This window comes from Ursus maritimus, unplaced genomic scaffold (assembly GCF_017311325.1).
Source record: "Ursus maritimus isolate PB19 unplaced genomic scaffold, ASM1731132v1 scaffold_24, whole genome shotgun sequence".
Classification (NCBI taxonomy): domain Eukaryota; kingdom Metazoa; phylum Chordata; class Mammalia; order Carnivora; family Ursidae; genus Ursus; species Ursus maritimus.
Window position 1 is genome coordinate 32,481,562 of NW_024424897.1, and position 22,613 is coordinate 32,504,174.

Sequence of the window (22,613 nt, forward strand, 5' to 3'; positions counted from 1 at the left end):
TACGGAGGTGGGGACTTTGGCTGGACTCCGGGAGATGAAATTGGAAAGAGGAGGTTTGAGGTTGGGTAAGAAGTGCTCGCCCTGGCTCCGCCCTAACCATACTTATATTTAATTAACGCTCTGCAAAATACGTTTTGGAGCAAAGCATCTGCCTTCCTTTTGCATGTTCCTTTAGATCTTTGCTATTAAGTGTTGTCCGGGGACCAACAGCATCTGCAACAGTGAGGCGCTTGTTAACAATGCAAATTATCGGGCTCCACCCAGACCCACTGAATCAGAATATGAATTTTAACAAGATCTCCCACCCCCAATGATTCTTACGCACGTTAAAGTTTGAAAATATACATTTCTTGACCGGCAGTATTACCATGTTCCTAGATACGCTCTTAGTATCGTCAGACGTTTTGTGAGTGTGTCAATTTTTAAAAGTGTGCCCTGTTTATTTGTGCTTAATACTGTGTTGGACTACGTTTTAGGGAGCTGCAATCTCTTCAGAGAAAGACAGGAACTAAAGCAATGTTGCACTGCGTAAAACAAAATTAAATACAATCAAGTACCAGAAATAGCCCTATTTTTTTAAAGATTTTATTTATTTTTTTGGCAGAGCCAGAGACAGCCAGCGAGAGAGGGAACACAAGCAGGGGGAGTAGGAGAGGAAGAAGCAGGCTCCCAGCGGAGGAGCCTGATGTGGGGCTCTATCCCAGAACACCAGGATCACGCCCTGAGCCGAAGGCAGACGCTTAGCCACTAAGCCACCCGTCGCCCCCAGAAATAGCCCTATGAATGTTCAAGGGTAATGAATTGAACTGGTAATGGAAATTGATTAATTGACTGCAAGCTGTTTATTGGAAAGTGGTAAGAACCTACATTAAAATGTGTTTTACGAAGAGGGTAATAAAATGCAAATATTATTTTCATTGCTGCCACAGTTTTGGAAGTACCTCTGACCAAAAGCCCTTCTGTCTCTGGGTGGAGTTTTAATAGAAGCAGCAGTGCCAACTGAGTAATATAAAATAATACATATATATATGTATATATAAATATAATTTAGAGTATATATATATACAATATAGAGTATATATATACAATATAGAGTAATTCTTATTCTATTATTTATATATATTTTATATATATATAATAATATAAAATATAAATTTATATTTTACATACACTTACATGTAAATTATATATATATATATATATATATAGTGTATAATATGTATTATACACACCACCTATACAGAAAGAAAGTTAACAGATAACAATTGGGGAGTCTAGGTGAATAATATATGAGTATTTTTTTTGCAGAATTAACATGATCTTTTTTTATTTTTTATTTATTTTTTTCTGGAAGTATAGTCGGCACACAATGTTACATTTGTTTCAGATGCTGACATATGAGTATTAATTATAGTATTATAAATTTTCTCAAGATTTGAAATTTTTCAAAATAAAGAGTAGGGGAAATAGACTATATATCAAAAATAAAAAAATGGGAAAGATGGCAAAGGCAACTGAAATCAGGACAGAAAGGGGAGGGGTGATAAAAAGAAACAGGATGAATTAATCAGATAAATGTTTCTAATTCATGTATATGAATATATGTATATAAGTGGAATATATATTTCATATATTTAATATATATTTAATAAATATATTTAATATTTAATGTATTAATATATGCATTTTCTATTCTATAGTGGAGTATCCTAATTTCCTCACTTTTTGTGTGTGTGGTAGTATAGGTTGTTTTTAATCAGCTTGTGTAGGACTCTTTAGAAATTTGAATGCACGGGCATTGGAACAACCACAGGAAAGGGATAGAAAGATAAGGCCCAGTTTTAGAATGATGGTACTCTATTTTTCTAGCTAATAATATATACCAGAGGTTAACTGTCAAATACTACTATAAGGCTTATTATAGTTAGAAACAAACAAACAGTGACAGTCTTCTGAATCATTTCTCTCTAATCCTGACTCCCACTTGCCAAAAGCAATACTATCCATTCTTGTAATTGTTTCCGGTGTTTACTTCCATGTTTCTAAATGACATGCTTACAATACTATTCCTTTTCTTTCTCTTCCTCCCTTCCTAACTTCCTTCCTTCCTTCTTTCCTTCCTTCCCTTTTCTTTCTTTCTTTCTTTCTTTCTTTCTTTCTTTCTTTCTTTCTTTCTTTCTTTTTCTCTTTTTCTTTCTCTTTCTTTCTTTCTTTCTTTCTTTCTCCTTCCTTCCTTCCTTCCTTCCTTCCTTCCTTCCTTCCTTCCTTCCTTCTTTCTTTCCACTTTTAGACACTTACATAAATTTAGACAACTACTGGGACACCTGGGTGGCTCACTTGGCTAAGCATCTGCCTTCGGCTCAGGTCGTGATCCAGGGTCCTGGAATCGAGCCCCGCATTGGGCTCCTCATTCAGCGGGGAGCCTGCTTCTCCCTCTGCCTGCCTCTTCCTCTGCTTGTGCTCTCTCTCTCTGACAAATAAATAAATAAAATTTTTAAAAACAAATTTAGACAACTGCTGATTTCCACTTTCTCTCCTATCCTCACAATATACCTATACCATTCAATGTTTATGCTACTAAATATGGTTTAACAGCAGAACATATAGTGTTACTATGATTACATTTTTTTGGACATTTTTTCCTAGTCATTTTTAAATGTTATTTTTTAAACATTTATCATAATTTGACCCCAGCTTGCCAGAGGAATGGTAAACTCAGCTCAGAATGGTCAATACACTAGGTAATTTATTGATTTCCCTTTTTTTCCTTAGAGACAATGTTACTGAAGCCTGCTATCAATCTTGTTCACTTCACCGGCTGTGTGTGCCAGTGAAGACTAGAATCAGCAAACTACTGTTTTTGTAGGTCTCGTGAGCTAAGAATGGTTTTTACAATTTGTAATAGTTGAAGGAAAATCAAACAAAGAATAATATTTTGTGACACATGAAAATTATATGAAATTCACATTTCAGTGGCAATAAATAAAATTTCTTGAAAAAAAAATTATTGAAACACAGCCATGCTCATTTAGGTATTGTCCATGGCTGTTTGGGTGCTACAGTGGCAGAGTTGAGTGGCTGTAATACAGACCAGATGGCTTACAAAGCCTAAAATATTTATTATCTGGCCCTTTATGGAAAAGGTTTGCTGACCCCTGCCCTAGGCCTGCTGCCAAGCTGTCTTCCAAGAACTTGTGGTCACCATTATCCTGGACATTGTCATTGTTTATCTTAATTCTGTGCTCACACTTGACTGAACATTTGGCCAGGTGTGGAATTCCAGGATTGAAAACATTTTCATTCAGAATTCCAGTGTGGCTGTTGGGAGTGTGATGCTATTCTCTGCTCAGTCCTCTGTCTCTATATTGTTTTCTCTCTCCTGAAGCCTTTGAATCGCCTCTTTTTTTTTTTTAAGATTTTTATTTATGTGAGAGAGATTATAGAGGGAGAGGGAGAAGCAAACTCCCCCGTGAGCAGAGAGCCCAATGCAGGGCTCGATCCCAGGACCCAAGATCGGGAGAGCTAAAGGCAGACACTTAACCAACTGAGCCACCCAGGCACCCCTCCACTTTATTTTTGTGATGTCATGCCTCAATGTGGATCTTCTTTTATTCATGATACCGAGTGGACCATTTCAATCTGGAAATTCAAGCCCTTCAGTTCTAGAGAATATTTCTGTATTGTTTATTTGACAAAATTCTCTCCATTTTTCTGTTTTCTCCTGAAACTTTTCTTTAATAAAGATTTTATTTATTTATTTATTTGTTTGTTTGTTTGAGAGAGAAATTGAGAAAACAAGGAGGAGGAGGGGCAGAGTGAGAAGCAGACTCCCTGCAGAGTAGGGAACCTGATGTAGGACTTGATCCCAGGACCCTGAGACCCTGAGCCACCCAGACACGCTCTCCTAAAGTAATACAACAGTTAAAATATAAAAGTTTTAGGCCATTTTGGGGAGACCCTAATGTCAGTATCTATATGTCCTTTTTCTCAGGTGAGCTAATTTCCCCAGAGCGGAATCTTCCAGTCTTCTTCAAGGGGAAACAAAAGGTATGGGGGTTTGAGTCAGGGAATTAAAACAGGTGGCCTGTGTTCTGGGAGCTGAGCTGAGGAAAGGGATTGAAAAGTCTTACTTTTCAGTTCAGGATCATCCCATATCTTCTGAATGATGACACATGCCTCGGCTATTGCTAAGCCTCATGGCCCCAGTTCAGCACCTCTATGGTTCAACTTCTCCAGAGAATAAACCTATCTATCATTACTGGAGAGGACATAAATGCCAGGAGCTGCCTGGCTACAAAGGACTGGAAGACAGACTCCAGAGGCCAATCCAATCCTTATAAAAATTTAATTAATCCTATTCTAACCCCACCCCAAACTTTCAAGGTTCTAGTGCCTTCAAGTCTAGAATCCTCTTACTTAAAGTTTCTGAGAATTGTCTTGCTTCCTGTTGGCTTCCCTACCACAGGCAGTCAAAGCTCTACCTTCTGCTCTGCCAACACATCCATCTGCTTTCCATTTTCCATAATTTGTTGACATTCATCATCTCCCATAGTCTGCTCCCATTCTTTGTTTTATGGGTTTATGGTTTTTTTATTCCTTTACTGACCTTACTTTTTCTGTCTCCTTTTCTTTCTTTCTTTCTTTCTTTCTTTCTTTCTTTCTTTCTTTTTCTTTCTTTCTTTCTTTCTTTCTTTCTTTCTTTCTTTCTTTCTTTTCTCTTTTTCTTTTTCTTTTTCTTTTTTCTCTCTCTCTCTCCTTCTTTCTTTTAAGTAGGCTCCATGCCCAGCGTGGAGCCCAAGGCAGGGCTTGAATTCATGACCTGAGATCAAGACCTGAGCTGAGATCAAGAGTTGGATGCTTAGCCAACTGAGTCACCCAGGTGCCCCCCCCTTTTCTTTAATTGAAGTAGAGCTGACACACAAAGCTACATTAGCTTCAAGTGTACAACGTAGTGATTTGACAACTCTATACATTATGTTATACTACCACTCCTTGAGGCAACTGGCTGGCTTAGTCTGTCGAATGTGTAACTCTTGATCTTGAGGTTGTAAGTTTGACCCCAATTTGGGTGTAGACATTTCTTAAAAAAAATTAAAATTTTTAAAAAAGAAAGAAAAATACATTCACCACTCCTTTACTGCCTTTTTTTGTTATGTTTCAGAAGGGTTTGGACCAATAGTGTGCTAATAAATGTTTAATAGATACATATGCATAATTTTATTATAGATTTACTGACATTGGGTAATAATAAAATTATTATAAACAATAATAAAATATATACAATGCTTTTTTTTTTTTAAGTAAGTTCTATACCCAACATGGGGTTTGAATTCACAACCCTGAGATCTAGCATCACATGCTCTAATGACTGAGCCAGCCAGGCACCCCTATGATGTTATTATAAATTTCATATGCAGTTGATTCTCAGATAATACTATTGTTGATTTTTACAGACTTCTTGTATCCTTAGCCAAGCTATGGTCCAATTTATTTTTTTTTAAGATTTTATTTATTTTTTTATTTTAGAGAGAGAGAGCAAGAGAGGGGAAGGGCAGAGGAGAAGGGAGAGAATCTCAAGCATACTCTGAGCTGGGCATGGAGCCCACTTGGGGCTTGATCTTACAACCTGGAGATCATGACCTGAGACGAAACTAAAAGTTGAACACTTAACAGACTAAGCCACCCAGGTGCCCTGCTATGGTTCCAATTTATAAACAAGTATAGTCCTAATAGGAATGTCAGTTGATCTTTTCATTTACTCTGGAATATGATAAAGCAAAACATAAAGATTTATAGTGGAACTTCATTTCAATTATGTAAGCAACTTGTTTGATGAATCAAATAATCATTTTCAAATACCAGAATATTCCTCAATTTTTTTAATGCTTTTCACAATGTAACAACTACAGACAAGATATGCACTTCTTAAAAAGATTTTATTTTATGTATTTGAGAGAGAGAGCCCACGGCCACACACGAGCAGGAGGGATGGTGGGGGGGGGTGGGGAGAAGCAGACACCCCGCTGAGCAGGGAGCTGGTCATGGGGCTCCATCCCAGGACCCTGGGATCATGACCTAAGCCGAAGGCAGATGCTTAACTGACTGAGCCAACCAGGTGCCCCCAAGATAATGCTTTTAAATCCAATCTGTATTATTAACATCTTCTTTAAAAATCTCTCTTAAGAATCAACAACATAATGAATCAAGCTGTGATTTGTGGTGTTTTTAATATCCCTGATGTAAATACTCCCATCATTGCCAATTTCAGGTTTTCAATGTGAAATCACTGAATGTGGAATTGGAAAGAAATGAACATTTTATAGCATTTTCGCTATATAGATACAATAAGTAAACAACCTCAAGAGCATAGATAATAGTAAAATCACTAGGAAGTGATGAGTTTTGCATCGTATTTATTACCACTGTATTTATTTTTTAAAAAGATTTTATTTATTTATTTGTCAGAAAGAGAGAGCAAGAGCAAGAGAGAGAGAGCATGAGCAGGGGGAATGACGGCAGAGGGAGAAGCAGACTCCTCACCGAGCAAGGAGCCCGATGTGGGACTCCATCCCAGGACCCTGAGATCATGACCTGAACCGAAGGCAGACACTTAACCAACTGAGCCACGCAGGCATCCCTTTATTACCATTTTAAATATAAATCATCTAATTAAAAGTTTCTATAATTTAATTTTAATGGTGGATGTGTTTAACAACTAACGCACAGAGTTCCTGAAAATGTATCAGTTGTCGCCAACCCCAGCACACCATTGGAGTGGAGATAAAGGTATAGAGCCAATCTACCAAGTTTAAACCAGAATGTCCAGCTCCTTTCTAAAGTCTATTTTTATAACTGAGGGATTGGCAAATATAGGGAAAAAACAGGCAGGCGGCCAGTTCTCTGTGTCACTTTGATGTCTAACAAAAGACATCAAAGGAGAGAGGGAACAGAAGGGGGGAGGGCTGCATAGGGGCAGATGGAAGACAAGGAAGAGGAGGTTACCATGGAAGTCTCTGTTTCTGGGGATTTCACCCACTGAACTCTGGACCTTAGATAGAGGTTCACAGTGACATCTCTCCACAGAAAGTCGTGGGCATAGATTTGATGAGGTTTAATCTTTTTTTCAGGGAACCGCAAGATTGCTGTCTTCTCTGAGGCTCTCCTAAACATCTTCCTTCAGAGCATTTTTGTTTTGTGTTATTTTAAGTTTGTTTAAAAAAAAATCAGTGAATCCTTTAAACATCCTTTGCATTTAATGATCCTTGCTTAGGGGCGCCTGGATGGCTCAGTCGGTTAAGCATCTGCCTTTGGCTCAGATCTTGATCCCAGGGTCCTGGGATCGAGCCCCTCATCAGGCTCCGCTTCTCCCTCTGTCCCTCCCCATCCTCCTCCCCACTTTTTTTTTTTTTAAGATTTTATTTATTAATTTGACATAGAGAGACAGCCAGCGAGAGAGGGAACACAAGCAGGGGGAGTGGGAGAGGAAGAAGCAGGCTCCTAGCGGAGGAGCTTGATGTGGGGCTCGATCCCAGAACTCTGGGATCACGCCCTGAGCCGAAGGCAGACGCTTAAGGACTGCGCCACCCAGGCAGCCCCCCCCCACTCTTGCTCTCTCTCATTCTGCCTGAAGCTTCACTGTGCCACCCAGGCGCCCCCTCCCCACTCTTGCTCTCTCTCGCTCTGCCTGAAATACATAAAATGTTTTTTAAAAATTATAAAAAAAAAAAAGATCCACGCTTAGCCTTCTTTCATTATTTCAGCAGGAAAGAGAAGTAATATAATACAAGTGAAATCAGCTAACAATTTTTTGGTTTATCTCCCATGCCTCTAAGAACAATTAAGGAAAACTCTGCTAGTTTGAGACCTGGCATCAGTTCAGTAAGATGTTATCGAGAATCTTTCCTCCTAGAAGGACTGTTGATATATGCACTGTCATCCATTGCCATTAGGGGTGCCCTCTGCAAGACCAAAGCTCTTGGAACTACAGTAAGCCACTTCTGAGGTTTTTCAACCCACAGCCAGTAAAAGGAGGTTCTTCAGCCAGTGCAATCTGAGAGCTGAGCAAGCCTAGAGCTGCATACCAAGTATTGAAAGGTTACTGGGTGAACAAAAGTGGAATGAATGTGTACTTTAAAGGCCAATTGTTCCTATTCAGATGTGAGTTTGAAGGGAAGGAGGCCCAGCCCTTGAGACCATTTTTAGTTCTGCGGCTTGAATAACATCTTTGTTCCTCAGGTAGCAACAACAGCGACCAGCAAAGCCCTTCTTCACATCAAACTAGCTCTGACTTAATTTTCTTCAGAAAAGGATCTAGATTAAAATCTAAATACACTAGATAGTGTTTTAAAATGCTTTAAAATAAATGTTTGGAAACATTTGGGGTCTTAGATTTGGGGGAACTGCTATTGCATCGTATGTCACCTATTCAATCAACTGTTGCCGCACAGAGTGTTAGAAAGAACATGGTCTTCGGAGAGTTATTTATTTACTGCATTACATTGGGCAAATCATGTAATCTTTCTATGTCTCAGTTTATTCTTAATGTAAAAATGAGAATAAAAATCTTCTTCCTCAGGGATAAAATCTTGCAGGGTGGTGAGGATTCACTGAGAAAACGTATGTGAAGGTGCCTAAAAGCAAATGGACATTCAATAGTTAAATTTGTTTCTTCCCCCCCCCCAAATTGTTTCTTCCACTACCAACTCCACCTATCACAGTGGGTGTTCAATAAATGTTACTGGAAAGAAACTTCTTTTAATAACTAATCCAGCTCTAGCCCTTTTCTCTCTTATAAGAAATGGGAATACACTTGACTTAATGAAGAAAAACAAGACAAGGAAAACGAAATTAGAGAGCAACGTAATGCCAAAGCCAAGTCTCTAAAGATACTTTAAATCTGGGTTTAACTTTTTCTTCACTTCAGGGGACTTCTGGGATGCTGGTTGCGATCTATTTCTTTTTTTTTTTTTTTTAAGATTTTATTTATTTATTCGACAGAGATAGAGACAGCCAGCGAGAGAGGGAACACAAGCAGGGGGAGTGGGAGAGGAAGAAGCAGGCTCATAGCGGAGAAGCCTGATGTGGGGCTCGATCCCAGAATGCCGGGATCACACCCTGAGCAGAAGGCAGACGCCCAACCGCTGTGTCACCCAGGCGCCCCTGGTCGCGGTCTATTTCTTAACCAAAGTGGTGGTTACAAGGGTGTGTTCATGTTGTGATAATATATTAAACTGTACAGTTAAGATTTTTGCATTTTCTATATGTATATATTATTCTAAAATAAAAAATGTAAAAAAAAAATTTTTCTCTACAGAAATCATGCCCAAGTTCAAGCAACGAAGAAGAAAGCTAAAAGCCAAAGCAAAAAGATTATTCAAAAAGAGAGAAGCCTCTCACTTTCAGCCCAAGCTAATTACACCTCCTCCTCCACCACCCTCACCAGAAAGGTAAGTGTGGAAAAGAAAAAAATACTAAAAATCTGATCTGTTAAGGATAGGGTTACCAGAGTTAGCAAATAAAAATACAGAATGCCCAATTAAAGTTCAGATAAAAAAATGAATATTTTTTAATACCATCGCACGCAACATTTACAGTATACTTACACTAAAAAATTATACGTCCCTCATCAGAAATTAAATTTTGACTGAGCATTCTAAATTTTTTGTGGTGACCATAGTTTAAGAGTTTAGGGGTGCCTGGGTGGCTCAGTTGGTTAAGCTTTCTGGCTTCAGCTCAGGTTTTGATCCCAGAGTTGTCCCCTGGGTCCCCTGCTCAGTGGGGAGTCTGCTTCTCCCTCCCCCTCTGCCCCTCCCCCTGCTCCTTCTTTCTCTCAAATCAATCAATAAATAAAATCTTGGGGGGGGAGTTTATGGGGTGCCTCAGTGGCTCAGTCGGTTGAACATCTGTATTCGGCCCAGGTCATGATCTCGGGGTCCTGGGATAGAGCCCCGCGTCCCTGGGCTCCCTGCTCAGCAGGGAGGCTGCTTCTCCTTCTTCCTCAGCTCCTCCCCCCACTTGTTCTCTCTCTGTCTCTCTCAAATAAATAATCTTTAAAAAAAACAAAAGTTTAAAAGAAGTAAAAATCACAAGAAATTGTATTGGAGATGCACAGAACTATTTTCTCCTTCCCTAGTCAGTTTAATTGTATAAATCTGGTAACTAAGTGATGAAAGAGAGGTATATAACTGGAATTTAAATCTTAGTTTTGGTAAAGTTTTGTCAGTTATTCTCTGGGACGCAGATTTAAATGTGTTACTGAAAGAGACTGAGTTATAGGACGCCTAGGATACCGGGTTTCACAATGACATACTTTATACATTTTGTTGTTACAGCTCTCTTTACAGAAAAAAAATTAATTTTTTTTATTTACAATTTCTTTCTTTCTTTCTTTCTTTCTTTCTTTCTTTCTTTCTTTCTTTCTATTTTTCTTAAAGATTTTCTTTATTTATTTGACACAGGGTGAGGGGGAGAGCAAGCACAAGCAGGAACAGAGGGGCGGAGGGAGAATCTGGCCCGCCGCTGAGCAGGGAGCCCAATGTGGGGTTCTGGGGCTCAGTCCCAGGACCCTAGGATCACCATCGGAGCCAAAGGCAGCCGCTTAACCAACTGAGCAACCCAGATACCCCTATAGAAAAATTTGTAAAATAAACTGGCCCTCAAAAAGCATTAACCATGATATTATCCTTAACCCATCTCTGTTTCTCTTGAATATTGAAATCGGCTCCTAACTGGCCTTCCTGCTTCTGCCCTTGCCCCTCTGCAGTGTGTTTCACCACAACAGTCAGAGTGAGCCTGTTAAAAATCATGTCATATTGCCCCTCTGCTTAAAACTCTCCAATGTCTTTCCTGGGGCGCCTGGCTGGCTCAGCTGGAAGAGTGCATGACTCTTGATCTCGGGATCGTGAGTTCAAACTCTATGTTGGGTGTAGAAATTATATAAAAATAAATAAATAAAAACTCTCCAATGTCTGCCTATGTTAGAGTCAAAATTAAAATCCCTTGATGACCCACAAGGCCATTATGATATGACTTTGACATTATCTCCTAATACCCTACCCTTCAGTTTCTCCATCCTAGCCATCCTGGCCTCCTTGCTATTCCCTAGACACCTCAGACAAGTTGCTCTCTCAGGCCTTTGCATGTAATATTACCCTTGCCTGGAATGCTCTTCTCCCAGATATTTGTGTTGCTAGCTTCTTCATTTTTTTTTTTTAAGTAGGCCCCATGCTCAAAGTGGGGTTTGAACTCATGACCATTGATCAAGAGTCGCATATTCTACCGACTAAGTCAGCCAGGCACCCCTGTATTGCTAGCTTCTTTACTTTTTTAGGTTTTTTTCTCAAACATCACTTTCTCAGTGAGACTTCCGTAGCTACTCTACCTAAAATTTCACCTCCAGGGCGCCTGGGTGGCTCAGTCGTTAAGCGTCTGCCTTTGGCTCAGGTGATGATCCCAGGGTCTCCGGATTGAGCCCCGCACTGGGCACCCAGCTCAGCGGGAGGCCTGCTTCTCCCTCTCCCACTCCCCTTGCTTGTGTTCCCTCTCTCGCTGTCTCTCTCTCTCTCTGTCAAAGAAATAAATAAAATCTTTAAAAAAATAAAAATAAAATAAAATTTCACCTCCACCCAACATTTCTCTCTTGCTCTATCCTTTTCCTCATAGTATTTATTCACTAACAATCCATATATGTTACTTATTTACTTACTTTTTTACCTTTCTCCCAAGACATGTAAGTCAAATGAGGGCATGGTTTTTATCTACTTTGTTCATTATTGAATCCCTGATGCCTCTTTACTTACTATTTATTTTATTTACTACTATTTATTTATAAAATAAATTGTTGCATAAGTATCTCTTGGAACTCTAGAATTTAATGGAAAATTTGGCTTTAGATAGTCTCTGCTCCTGAGTCATACTATAAAACTAGCTTGTTATTTTATTTTTTAAATATTTACTTGAGAGAGAGATAGCAAATGATGGGAGGGGCAGAGGGAGAGAGAGAATCCCAAGCAGACTCCTGCTGAGTGCAGAGCCAGATGTGGGGCTCAGTCTCACGACCCTGAGATGACAACCTGAGCCAAAACCAAGAGTTGCATGCTCAACTGACTGAGCCACCCAAGCGCCCCGTAACTAGCTTGTTATTTAAATAGACCTGTTGTTCCAACTCAGGAGTTTGTTTGGTTTTGTTTTTCCTATAGAGTGGTTATTCCTTCAGCAGACACATCCCTTAGCAGAAGCTGGCTAAGACCATCCTGGAACTTCAGATTTCCCAATATCAAAGATACCGTAAAACTTTGGACAAATAGAGTGTGGTCTATGTACAATTGGTGCCAGAACTGCATGGCCCAGGTATGAGTTTGACATACCCATTTTCAGCAATATGGTTTTTCTACATACTTGGTATGTGTATTCACATGTGCGTGTCTTCAGGTCAGCACAACACTCAGGCTAAGCTCAGGTAAGATGAAATTGCGGGGTCATGTATGCCTTTGCTTCTGTAAAACATACATCAAACCACTTTCTTTTCCCTTTTTTCCTGTCTTGATCATGTTGCTTAAAGAATTCAAGTTTGTGAGGGGCGCCTGGGTGGCACAGTCGTTAAGCGTCTGCCTTCGGCTCAGGGCGTGATCCCAGGGTCCTGGGATCGAGCCCCGCATCGGGCTCCCTGCTCCACTGGGAGCCTGCTTCTTCCTCTCCCACTCCCCCTGCTTGTGTTCCCTCTCTCGCTGGCTGTCTCTCTCTCTCTCTGTCAAATAATAAATAAAACCTTTAAAAAAAATTAATAAAAATAAAAAAAACTTAAAAAGAATTCAGGCTTGTTTATTTTTGAATTTCAGAGTTTAGAAGTATTGAAAGACACCATCTTTCCATCCCGTTTCTGCCACCGAGAACTTCACCGTCTAAAACAACGGTTTTGCATTTTGGAAAGTGAATTATGCAAGCTCCAGGAAACACTGAAGGTTGGTATTGTTAAATAAAAAAGAAATCTTGGGGCGCCTGGGTGGCACAGCGGTTAAGCGTCTGCCTTCACGCTCAGGGCGTGATCCTGGCGTTATGGGATCGAGCCCCACATCAGGCTGTTCCGCTATGAGCCTGCTTCTTCCTCTCCCACTCCCCCTGCTTGTGTTCCCTCTCTCGCTGGCTGTCTCTATCTCTGTAGAATAAATAAATAAAATCTTTAAAAAAAAAAAAAAAAGAAAAGAAATCTGGAATTAGGGAAGGAGGGCAGGGGTCATCCCCCATAGGAATCCCAGTGTGCTTTTACCAGAAGGAGGAATGGCTACAGGCAAGTGCTAGTCTTGGGCCTGTTTGCCCGCAGATCTGTTCCTTAGGCTTCAAGGCTCTGCTCTGCACTGCACTGGGGCTAACCCATGCAGGCTGTATGTCCTAAGCTCCATGTCACCTGGTTCCTGTTTGCCCGCAGATCTGTTCCTTAGGCTTCAAGGCTCTGCTCTGCACTGCACTGGGGCTAATACATGCAGGCTGTATGTCCTAAGCTCCATGTCACCTGGTTCCAGTTGTGCTTGGCTAATGGAAGACACTGATGAGACATTGGTGGGGGTGTGAAGGGAGTGTGTTTTTCCCCTTTGTTCTCTGCATTGGGCAATTTCTCTGGTGATGGTTGTTGTTGTCTCCCTCCCTCCAGCTCCCTCCAGGTAAGTCTACCAGGTTTCTTGATTCTCTGGCTCAACCTACCTCTAGAGATCTGGTTATACTGCTCTTCCTTTTGTCCCTCCAGCCTCAGAGTATTCATGGCTTTTTGCATTTGCTAATCTCTGGGCTGCCTCAATGTCCCCTGTGTATTTTCAGCTCTTTCACCATCAATATAACCAACTCCCCACATTACCTTCGCCCTCTTTTAAATACTCAGGATGATTTCTATTTTCTTGACTGATAGAGGCAGAAAAAGCCATAAATATCCACTGTCTCCAAACTCCCCTAAGCAGGGCCCCTATTCTCAATGTCTCAAAAAACAAACATTGCACTTGTTGGTTTGCAGTGAAGCTTCTGCGATTACAGCCCTTGTCCCAAAATTTGTACCTCAAGATGAATTAGACAGGAAGAAAGGCAAATCACCTTACTCCTCTAGGCCTGAGTTTCCTCTTCTAAAAATGAGGATGATGTCATCTGTGGTGGGCTGAATCAATGGCCTCCAAAAGATATGTCCAAGTCCTAATCCCTGAAACCTATAAATATGACCTTATTTGGGGAAAGGGTCTTTGCCCATGTAATTAAGTTACGGATTTTTTTTTAAGTAATCTCTACGCCCGACATGGGGCTTGAACTCATGACCCTGAGATCAAGAGTTGCCAGGCACCCCTTAAGTTAAGGATTTTGAGAAGAGGAGATCATACTCTATTATCTGAGTGGGCCCTAAATCCAATAACAAATGTCCTTATAAAAGAGACACAGAGCAGAGCACACACAGAGGAGAGGAGGAGCAGTGGGAGCACAGGCAGAGATTAGAGTGATGTAGTCTCAAGCTCAGGAATGCCCATAGCTACCAAAAACAGGAAGAGGCAAGGAACAGATTCTTCCCTAGAGCATTGGGAGGTAGCCCAGCCCTGCTGTCATCTTGATTTTAGACTTCTAGCCTCCGGCACTACGACAAAATGAATTTTGATTGTTTTAAGCCACCCAATTTGTGACAATTGGATAAAGCAGCCATAGGAAACGAACACACCATCTTACTTCATAGGTTATTTTTCATTCCCCAGGGCCGCCATAAAATAAAGTAGCATGGACGGGGTGGCTAATAGAACAGAAATTTATTTTCCCACAGTTCTAGAGCCTAAAAGTCTGACATCAAGGTGTTGGCAGAGTTAGTTTCTTCTTAGGCCTCTCTCCTTTGTCTTCTCACTGTATCCTCAAATCATCTTGTCTCTGCACACACATCCTTAATGTTTCTCCTGTATGTTCAGATTTCTTCTTTATAAGGACACCAGTCAAATTGGATGACAGCCCACTCTAATAGCCTCATTTTAACTTAATCACCTCTTTAAAGGCCCTGCCTTCAAAGGAATCCTGAGGTACTAAGGTTAGGGCTTCAACATATGAATTGGTGGGGAAGGTGCTGGGGGACACAATTCAGCCCATAACCTTCATGTTCCATCCACTTGGCCTTTTTATCAGTCCTTGAATATACTACATTCCTTTTTTTTAATAAGATTTTATTTATTCGAGAGAGAGAGAGAGAGAGAGAGAGAGAGAGAGAATGAGCAGTGGAGAGGGGAGAGAAGCAGACTCCCTGCTGAGCAGGAAGCCCGACTCAGGGCTCTATCCCAGGACCCAAAGATCACGACCTGACCTGAAGGCAGACACTTAACCGACTGAGACACCCAGGTGCCCCGAATATACTGCATTCTTGGCTGCATTAAGTATTTTTCCCTCTGCCAGGAACTCTTTCCCCAGACCTTATCTCCCTTGAGACCTGATAAATTACAATTCATCCTTGAGATTATGGCTAAATACCAATCTCCAGGTTTATCACTATTCATGCCCACGGCACACTTCATTGTTTTCACTGAAGCATTATTTTATTTTGTACTGGGGGGGTATGTGTTTAATGTCTGCCTTCCTTACCAGACTGTCAGCTCCATGATGTAACAGACAGGGTTCACATGGTACCCACAGTGCCTGGCATATTGCACACACAGAACAAATATATGAATGAATGGGCTTTCGATAAATGGGAAAATATTAAAAAACACATAGTTGATTGAGAAAGCATTCAGTACACGGTAGCTATTATCTCAATGCCTCTGAGCCGCAAGAACCAAATTGATCTGTTATTCATTTGCCAAATGTAATGTTTTCTTACAGACTGTCTCGGAAAATTCTTCCTGCCCAAGCTGTGGTCAAACCTGTCACACAAGTGGTAAACTCACAGATGTGCCTGCCGGTGTGCTAACCACGCCTGGAGACTTCCGACCTGTGCTTCCTCCCACACTGCCACAGCCGGCCGCCCATCTTCCTCCTCTTCCTCCACCGCCACCACCGCCTCCCCCTCCCCCTCCTCCTCTGCCTCCCCCTCCCCGGCCTACAGCACCTGTGCTGCTCAGAAACTCCGATCGCACTAAAGCACTTCAGGTGGGACACAGTCTAGTAATGATGGGTTTGGGTCAGTGTATAATGTAGTAGTAAAGCAAAGGTGGCCGTTTTAAGACGAGACTAAGGGCTTGGAGAGGAAAGCTGCATTTTTTTTCCCGATTCCGTATCTTCATTATGTCAATTACTACGTTCTTAAAAACCCAGGCCTGTGGGAACTCACAAAAGCTGGATTTAGAGAGAAAAGTGATGATTTTTTTTTTTAAAGGATAAATGAGTGAAAGCCAAGAGATCGGAATATTCCTTATGGCTTCTCAGAATATCTTTTTACCAAAAGAAAAACCTCCCTGAGAAACCAAATGAAAAACAGAAGGTGGCTTAGTGAGTCAAGTCAGAATAAAAAGAGTTGGTGGGGGGCGCGCGTGGGCGGCACAGCGGTTAGGCGTCTGCCTTCGGCTCAGGGCGTGATCCCGGAGTTCTGGGATCGAGCCCCACATCAGGCTCCTCTGCTATGAGCCTGCTTCTTCCTCTCCCACTCCCCCTGCTTGTGTTCCCTCTCTCTCTGGCTGTCTCTATCTCTGTCAAATAAATAAATAAAATCTTAAAAAAAAAAAAAAAAAAAGAGTTGGTAGACCCTAAAGTATAATGTCATTAAGCTGAAGGACCAGTTTCCATTAATTACTTATCCACCAAGGGAATATCTGTGAGTCACTAAGACAATCATGACCCTATTTAAAAATCTGCTGAATTTTCACCCCAGATATATTTGGTTTAAAATGGCTGGGTTAAATCCAGAGCCTATTATGTCTGCCATAATGCTTGTCCTTCTGACTACACATTCTTGTTCTATGGGAACTGAGTCAACTTTTTAGGTAATTCAAGCAAAACTCCACCTTGATTTGAGGAACTCCTTCAACTCCTGTCGTATAATAACGACTCCTGAGGAAGATGCATGGTGGCAGGGAACTAGCTCATCTCTTATTTCCTGTCAGAGCCTTACATTTTGATGAATACTTTGCAATAGCATTAATATCTGTGGGTACTGAAAACAGGATCATTCTTGGTTGAATGAAAAGAATTTGATAGGTTCCTAGGGTAAAATAAGAGTTAGTTTTTCACTGAGTCTTTAAAAACTAGATTTGGATTTGTATTTGACTAGATATCCTAGTTACAATTTGAATTCTAACCTCTCCATGTCATTTTAAGGCTGGACCATTAAAAAAAGATGGACCCATGCAGATAACAGTTGAAGATCTACTGACTGTGAAATTAAAGAAGACACAGTGTTTTGATGAAAGGAAGAAGGTAAGATGTCACTGACCATACACATGGTCTTTCAGCTTTTAACCTGGTTGTCCCTTTCTGGAAAATAAGCATAAGTCCTATGTACAGACGCCATTCTGAGGTAAGTATTTGATGTTTTATTTGAGTAGTTTTGGATCTCCTCAACAAAATGTGTAGATGGCAAAATTATTTAATTAGGCAGTTTTATCGACCAACCATTGATCTAAAGAAGTAGAGACATATTTTGAAGCTTTGAAATAAAAACTGAGTAGTGGATATATCTTACACATACCCAGCATTCAAGTATTCATTGTTGCAGCATGTTTACATTTTGAATGATGTTTTTAAGTGTGTCTTTTGATACTGTCTCATTTTGTGATTAAAGCTTGTACCATCACCAAAGGCACAGCATCCACTAGTTACTGTCTCTGACCTGCAGCGTGTCACCCTGAAGCCCAACTCCAAAGTGCTATCAACTCGAGTTACAAATGTCTTGATGTAAGGAACTACACTGTGTTATGCTCTACTGTTACTTAAAAGAATGATTTTCTGCTTATCTCTAACTTTTAAAGTTATATATGCTTATGGTAGAAAACTGGAAATCCACAGAAAAGTTTAAAAAAGAAAAACGGGGGCGCCTGGGTGGTTCAGTCAGTTAAGCATCTGCCTTCAGCTCAGTTTGTGATCTCAGAGGGGAGTCTGCTTGTCCCTCTGCCCTTCCCCCTGCTTGTAGTCTCTCTCTCTCTCAAATAAATAAAATCTTTTAAAAAAAATTTTTTTTAAAGAAGAAAACAAAATCATTCAAATAACTGTATGATTGAAGATAGCTACTATTAACATACTGTTGTTTATCATTCTAGTCTTTGTGTAGGCATCTACTCTATTATTTCCATTTCATTGTGCTGTTTATTATAAGATACACCATTGATGTAATAGTGGATTTGGGGGTGGGGGTGGCTCGGGGCGCCTGGCTGGCTTAGTCAGTGGAGCATGGGACTCTTGATCTCAGGTTGTGAGCTCGAGCCCCAGGCTGGGCACAGAGATTACTTAAAAATAAAAGTAAAAATAAAAATAAATGAATTTGGGAGGAAAAGAAATAATATCAAGAATTTTTTTAGGAGCACCTGGCTGGCTCAGTTGGAAGAACATACAACTCCTGATCTCTGGGTCGTGAGTTTGAGTCCCATGTTGGGGATAGAGTTTACTTAAAAAAAGAAAAAAAAAAAGAATTTTTAAATCAGCCCAATTTCAGAAATAATAAAATATGAGAACTAGTATGTCTGTCTTGGAATCGATGAAATCTGTGTGTGTGTGTGTGTGTACCTGTGTATAATCATACTGTACATACAGTTAAGGCTTTTCCCATTTAATGTGTCAAGAACTTTCTCCCATCTTATTAAAAATCAGTTTAAAGCATCATTTTGACTTTTTCTTCTTAAGATTTTATTTATTTATTTGAGAGAGAAAGCATGAGAGAGAATGAGAGCACAAGCAGGGGTGAGGGGTAGAGGGAGAAGCAGACTCCCCACCAAGCAGGGAGCCCGATGTGGGACTCCATCCCAGCACCCTGGGATCATGACCTGAGCCGAAAGCAGACGCCTAACCTACTGAGTCACCCGGGCGCCCATGACTTCTTCAGTATACACAGTTTATTATATGCAAATTTCATAGATAAACTCTTGTTCTGAGACATTTAGGTTGTTTATGATTTTTTATTTCTAACTTTTCAGTGAACATCCTTGTCCATCATCTGTGTGCATAGCTGAGTCTTTCCCTAAGATGGATTCTTATATGTATAATTACTGCATCAAGCCATATGACTTATTAGGACAATTTTATCACTTTATGCTGCTATCAGCATCTACTGCTATTTTTAAGTAGGCTCCATGCTCAACATGGGGCTTGAACTCAAGACCCTGAGATCAAGAGTCACACACTGTACTGACTGAGCCAGCCAGGCGCCCCTCTGCTGCTATTTTTTAATGTAACAAATAGAACTACTTTCTAGGACATTGCCTATAGAAATGGCTGCTTTGCTTTGAGAAAGATGATAAAATCTGGCAAGCTCTAACTTTTATATCTTTATTTCATCAGTACCCCTGGTAAAAGCCAGATTGATCTGCGGAAACTACTTAGAAAAGTTGATGTAGAGAGGTAATACACTCTCTTATCTTTATGCTTTTTAAATCCATTTGAAAAGTCAGCATAAAATACAGCTTCTAATATTGTCAATATCTTTGCAGGAGCCCAGGTGGAACCCCACTTACCAATAAAGAAAATATGGAAACAGGAACTGGGCTGACTCCAGTAATGACCCGGGCCTTGAGGAGAAAGTTTCAGGTAAGCTTTTAAGAAAAGAAAAAAAAAAAAAAAAAGTTTCCTTTTCTTCAAGATCATTTATTTAGAATCATATAATCTAAAGGATCTTTCTTATAATAATTTTTAAATGGTACCTTATGCTTTACAAAACACTTTCATATTTAGGCTTTATAAAATTCTGTGACATAGCTAGCATTATCATCTCTACTGTAACCATGAATATATGGTTTTATTAATTACTTTAGATAAGTATTTATTAAGCATTTCCTACATGCCAGGCACTGTGCTGGGGTACCAGGGATATGGTGGTAAGCAATAACAGACCTAGCTTCATTGTCTTGGAGCTTTCAGCCTAGTGGGGAAAACAGACATTAATTAAATAATCACATATTTGTATAATTCTACACTGAGGTAAGTACTATAAAGGAAAGGAATGGGGTTCTGTGGGAACCCATAGAGGAACTTGATCTAGCCTGGGTGATCTAGGAAGGATTCCCTTAGGAAGTGATGAAGTGAGACTTGAAGGATGAATAGGCGTTAACTACGAAGGGTATCTATGGGATAAGGGGGTGGGCCCACCATGATGTCTGAGAGGAAAGAGCTCCAGGCAAAAAGAACAGCATAAAGAGTCTCATGGTGGAGGGATCATGGCCTAACTGAGAAACAGAAAAGGGGCCAAAGTAGCTGTAAGAGAGAGCAAGTCTGACGGTGGTGAAAGACAGGGATGGAGACGTAGATAGGGATCAGATCATGCACAGTTGATAGGAAAAGTCTTGGCAGCTTTCTTCTTTGCCACCTACACGTATGACCCATACACCAAAATCCAGTATATCAGTGGGGCCTGATGTGATTTCTTCCAAACCCTGTTTGTCTGTCGTCTCCCCGTTCACCTCTATCACTGGATCTGTGGGGGGTAGCCATCCTTCTGCCACTCCTACCGGAATGCTGGGACACGGGGCTGCTGGCCTCTTTGGCTATGAAGCTTATATTTCCATCTTCCTCTGGCGACAGAGACACACCACAGACTTCACTGCGGACACTTTGCCAACCCAACACTGTCCTCCCTTTGTTTCCTCATTACGAATCAGTGCCTTTTGCAGACAGCTTGGTTTCCCTGTTGCCAATCAACTTGCCCCCCACACACACTACACGGCCTCCTTTGGAGGTGTGGCCACATTCCCCTTCCCTCCTTTTGGAGCATCCAGCAGGGAGCCTACCCCCAGAGCACATTCCTTGGTGATACCACATGAATTATGAAGGGCAGGGGCAGAAGGGAGAGGCCTCACTGAAACACTAAGCCCCTTCCTTTCTTTGTTCAGCTCTGGGATTCTTTTTTGTCCCTGCCCTATCCCATAATTACTATAATGAGTAATATGGAAATAGATGAAAATACGATAAATAATAAGCACACATACCGAGCAACAACATCAAAAGTCCCAGAAAAGATCTCTGCCATATGAGGTATTCGCCAAAATCTACTTAGTAGGAGGAAGTTTTTGTAAAACTGTTGTTAGACAAAGAATGACTCCTCCCCCCCCAGCCCTTAGGCTTCCTTTTTCCTTTAAGTCTGAAGCAACTGTATAAGTTAGGTTTTGCATTTGGTAACAAAATTTGCTTTTGCATCAGGCAACAAAAATCTGACCACCGTGGCTTAACCAAGTAGGGGCTTATTTTTCATACCTATTCCCTTGGGAAGTAGGCAGCCCGTAACTGGTGCAGCAGCTTCACCGTGTCATCCCTGCACTTCCGTCCTTAAGGTGTGGCTTTTATCCTCACGGTAAAGAATGCCTACACCTCCTGAAGCCCGGTGTCCACATTCTAGGCAAGAGAAAGAGAAAGGCAAAGGACAAAAGGGTGTGCTAGGTAAGCTACCCCCCATCTCTTTAAACAGGGGCCATCCAGGAACTTCTGATTATATCAGAAAAACTGGGAAGAGTGGTTTTTAGAGGCTGGCTACATTGCTGCCCTGAATAAAATCTGGATTCTGTTCGTGAGGAAGGAGATCTGTGTTGGCCACAGGAACATAATTCATATTATAATTGGGACTCTTTTTTTTTTCATAGATGGCTCACCCTAGAAGCCCAACTCAAACTCTGCCACTTTCTACAAGCAGCTTTGATGAACAAAACTGATGCCAACTCTGCCAGACACCCCATGATGATCCATAAAATACACAGATAAAATCACCCCAACCCTTTTTTTAATGTAGTAGGGTATGTATAAATTATTATACTAATATATAATTCCATTTGAAGAATTAAAGTATGTGCAGAGCCCCCATACATACTGTGATATAAAGTGGGTACTTGGGTGTTTTTTAGTTTGCATGATCAATAAGAGAACAGATGGAAAAATGCAATCCTCAAAGTGACGTTTATCCTTGAATTACCCAATTTAGGTTGGACAGGTTGTTCAAATTTAACTAGACAACAAACTTATATTCAATAGGCACAGTTTTGACATTAAGAAAATAACCTGATTTGTTAAAAAATAAAATGAAATAACCCGATTCCTTTTCTCCTTGCGTGTTCTCAGGTAATTAAAAAGAAAAGTAAAAGTATTTCCGACTGTAAAGCTAGTACATTCACTAAGTGCTACAGACTTGATCAGTAAAAAAGATGCTCTAGATTTGATTTCTGTTTACTGTAAACAGTTAAGAGGTAAGACCATCCCCCATCCCAACCCAATTAATTTCCAAATGGATTTGAAGGAAAATGTCCAATATAACCTTAAAAATTAGAATGTACCATTTCTAGCAGCTAGAAATGATATTTAGGTAGTCATATCTGACTCGCCGAAGGCTGAGATACTCCTTTCTTTGATATTTTCTGTCCGCATTCATGCAGCTAATTATGTTTTACAATGATCTCAACATGAACCTTGTATTTTCCACAGTGGCCTGCCAAGGATTATCTGAAGTCCATGGCAGATTCTCTGTGAGACCTAATTCCTATCCTCATCAG

At 40.5% G+C, this 22,613-nt stretch overlaps 1 protein-coding gene across 3 annotated transcripts in view; it reads left to right on the forward strand.

The window, feature by feature from the left end:
- The window catches only part of PRR11 (proline rich 11), a 24,929-nt gene extending 2,770 nt beyond the window's left edge, over positions 1-22,159 (forward strand). The window contains exons 1-10 of one of the 3 annotated variants that reach the window (XM_040640908.1): positions 653-855; positions 9,314-9,446; positions 12,198-12,348; positions 12,837-12,959; positions 15,823-16,089; positions 17,254-17,352; positions 17,717-17,829; positions 19,426-19,485; positions 19,575-19,671; positions 21,714-22,159. In XM_040640908.1, the coding sequence (XP_040496842.1) occupies positions 9,319-9,446; positions 12,198-12,348; positions 12,837-12,959; positions 15,823-16,089; positions 17,254-17,352; positions 17,717-17,829; positions 19,426-19,485; positions 19,575-19,671; positions 21,714-21,782 (1,107 nt within the window). In that variant the 5' untranslated portion in view covers positions 653-855; positions 9,314-9,318 and the 3' untranslated portion in view covers positions 21,783-22,159. Of the gene's footprint in view, positions 1-652; positions 856-6,681; positions 6,787-9,313; positions 9,447-12,197; positions 12,349-12,836; positions 12,960-15,822; positions 16,090-17,253; positions 17,353-17,716; positions 17,830-19,425; positions 19,486-19,574; positions 19,672-21,713 lie in introns of those variants that run through there. The other 2 variants (XM_040640907.1, XM_040640909.1) reach the window with 2 other exon arrangements.
- Positions 22,160-22,613: the final 454 nt, after the last annotated feature.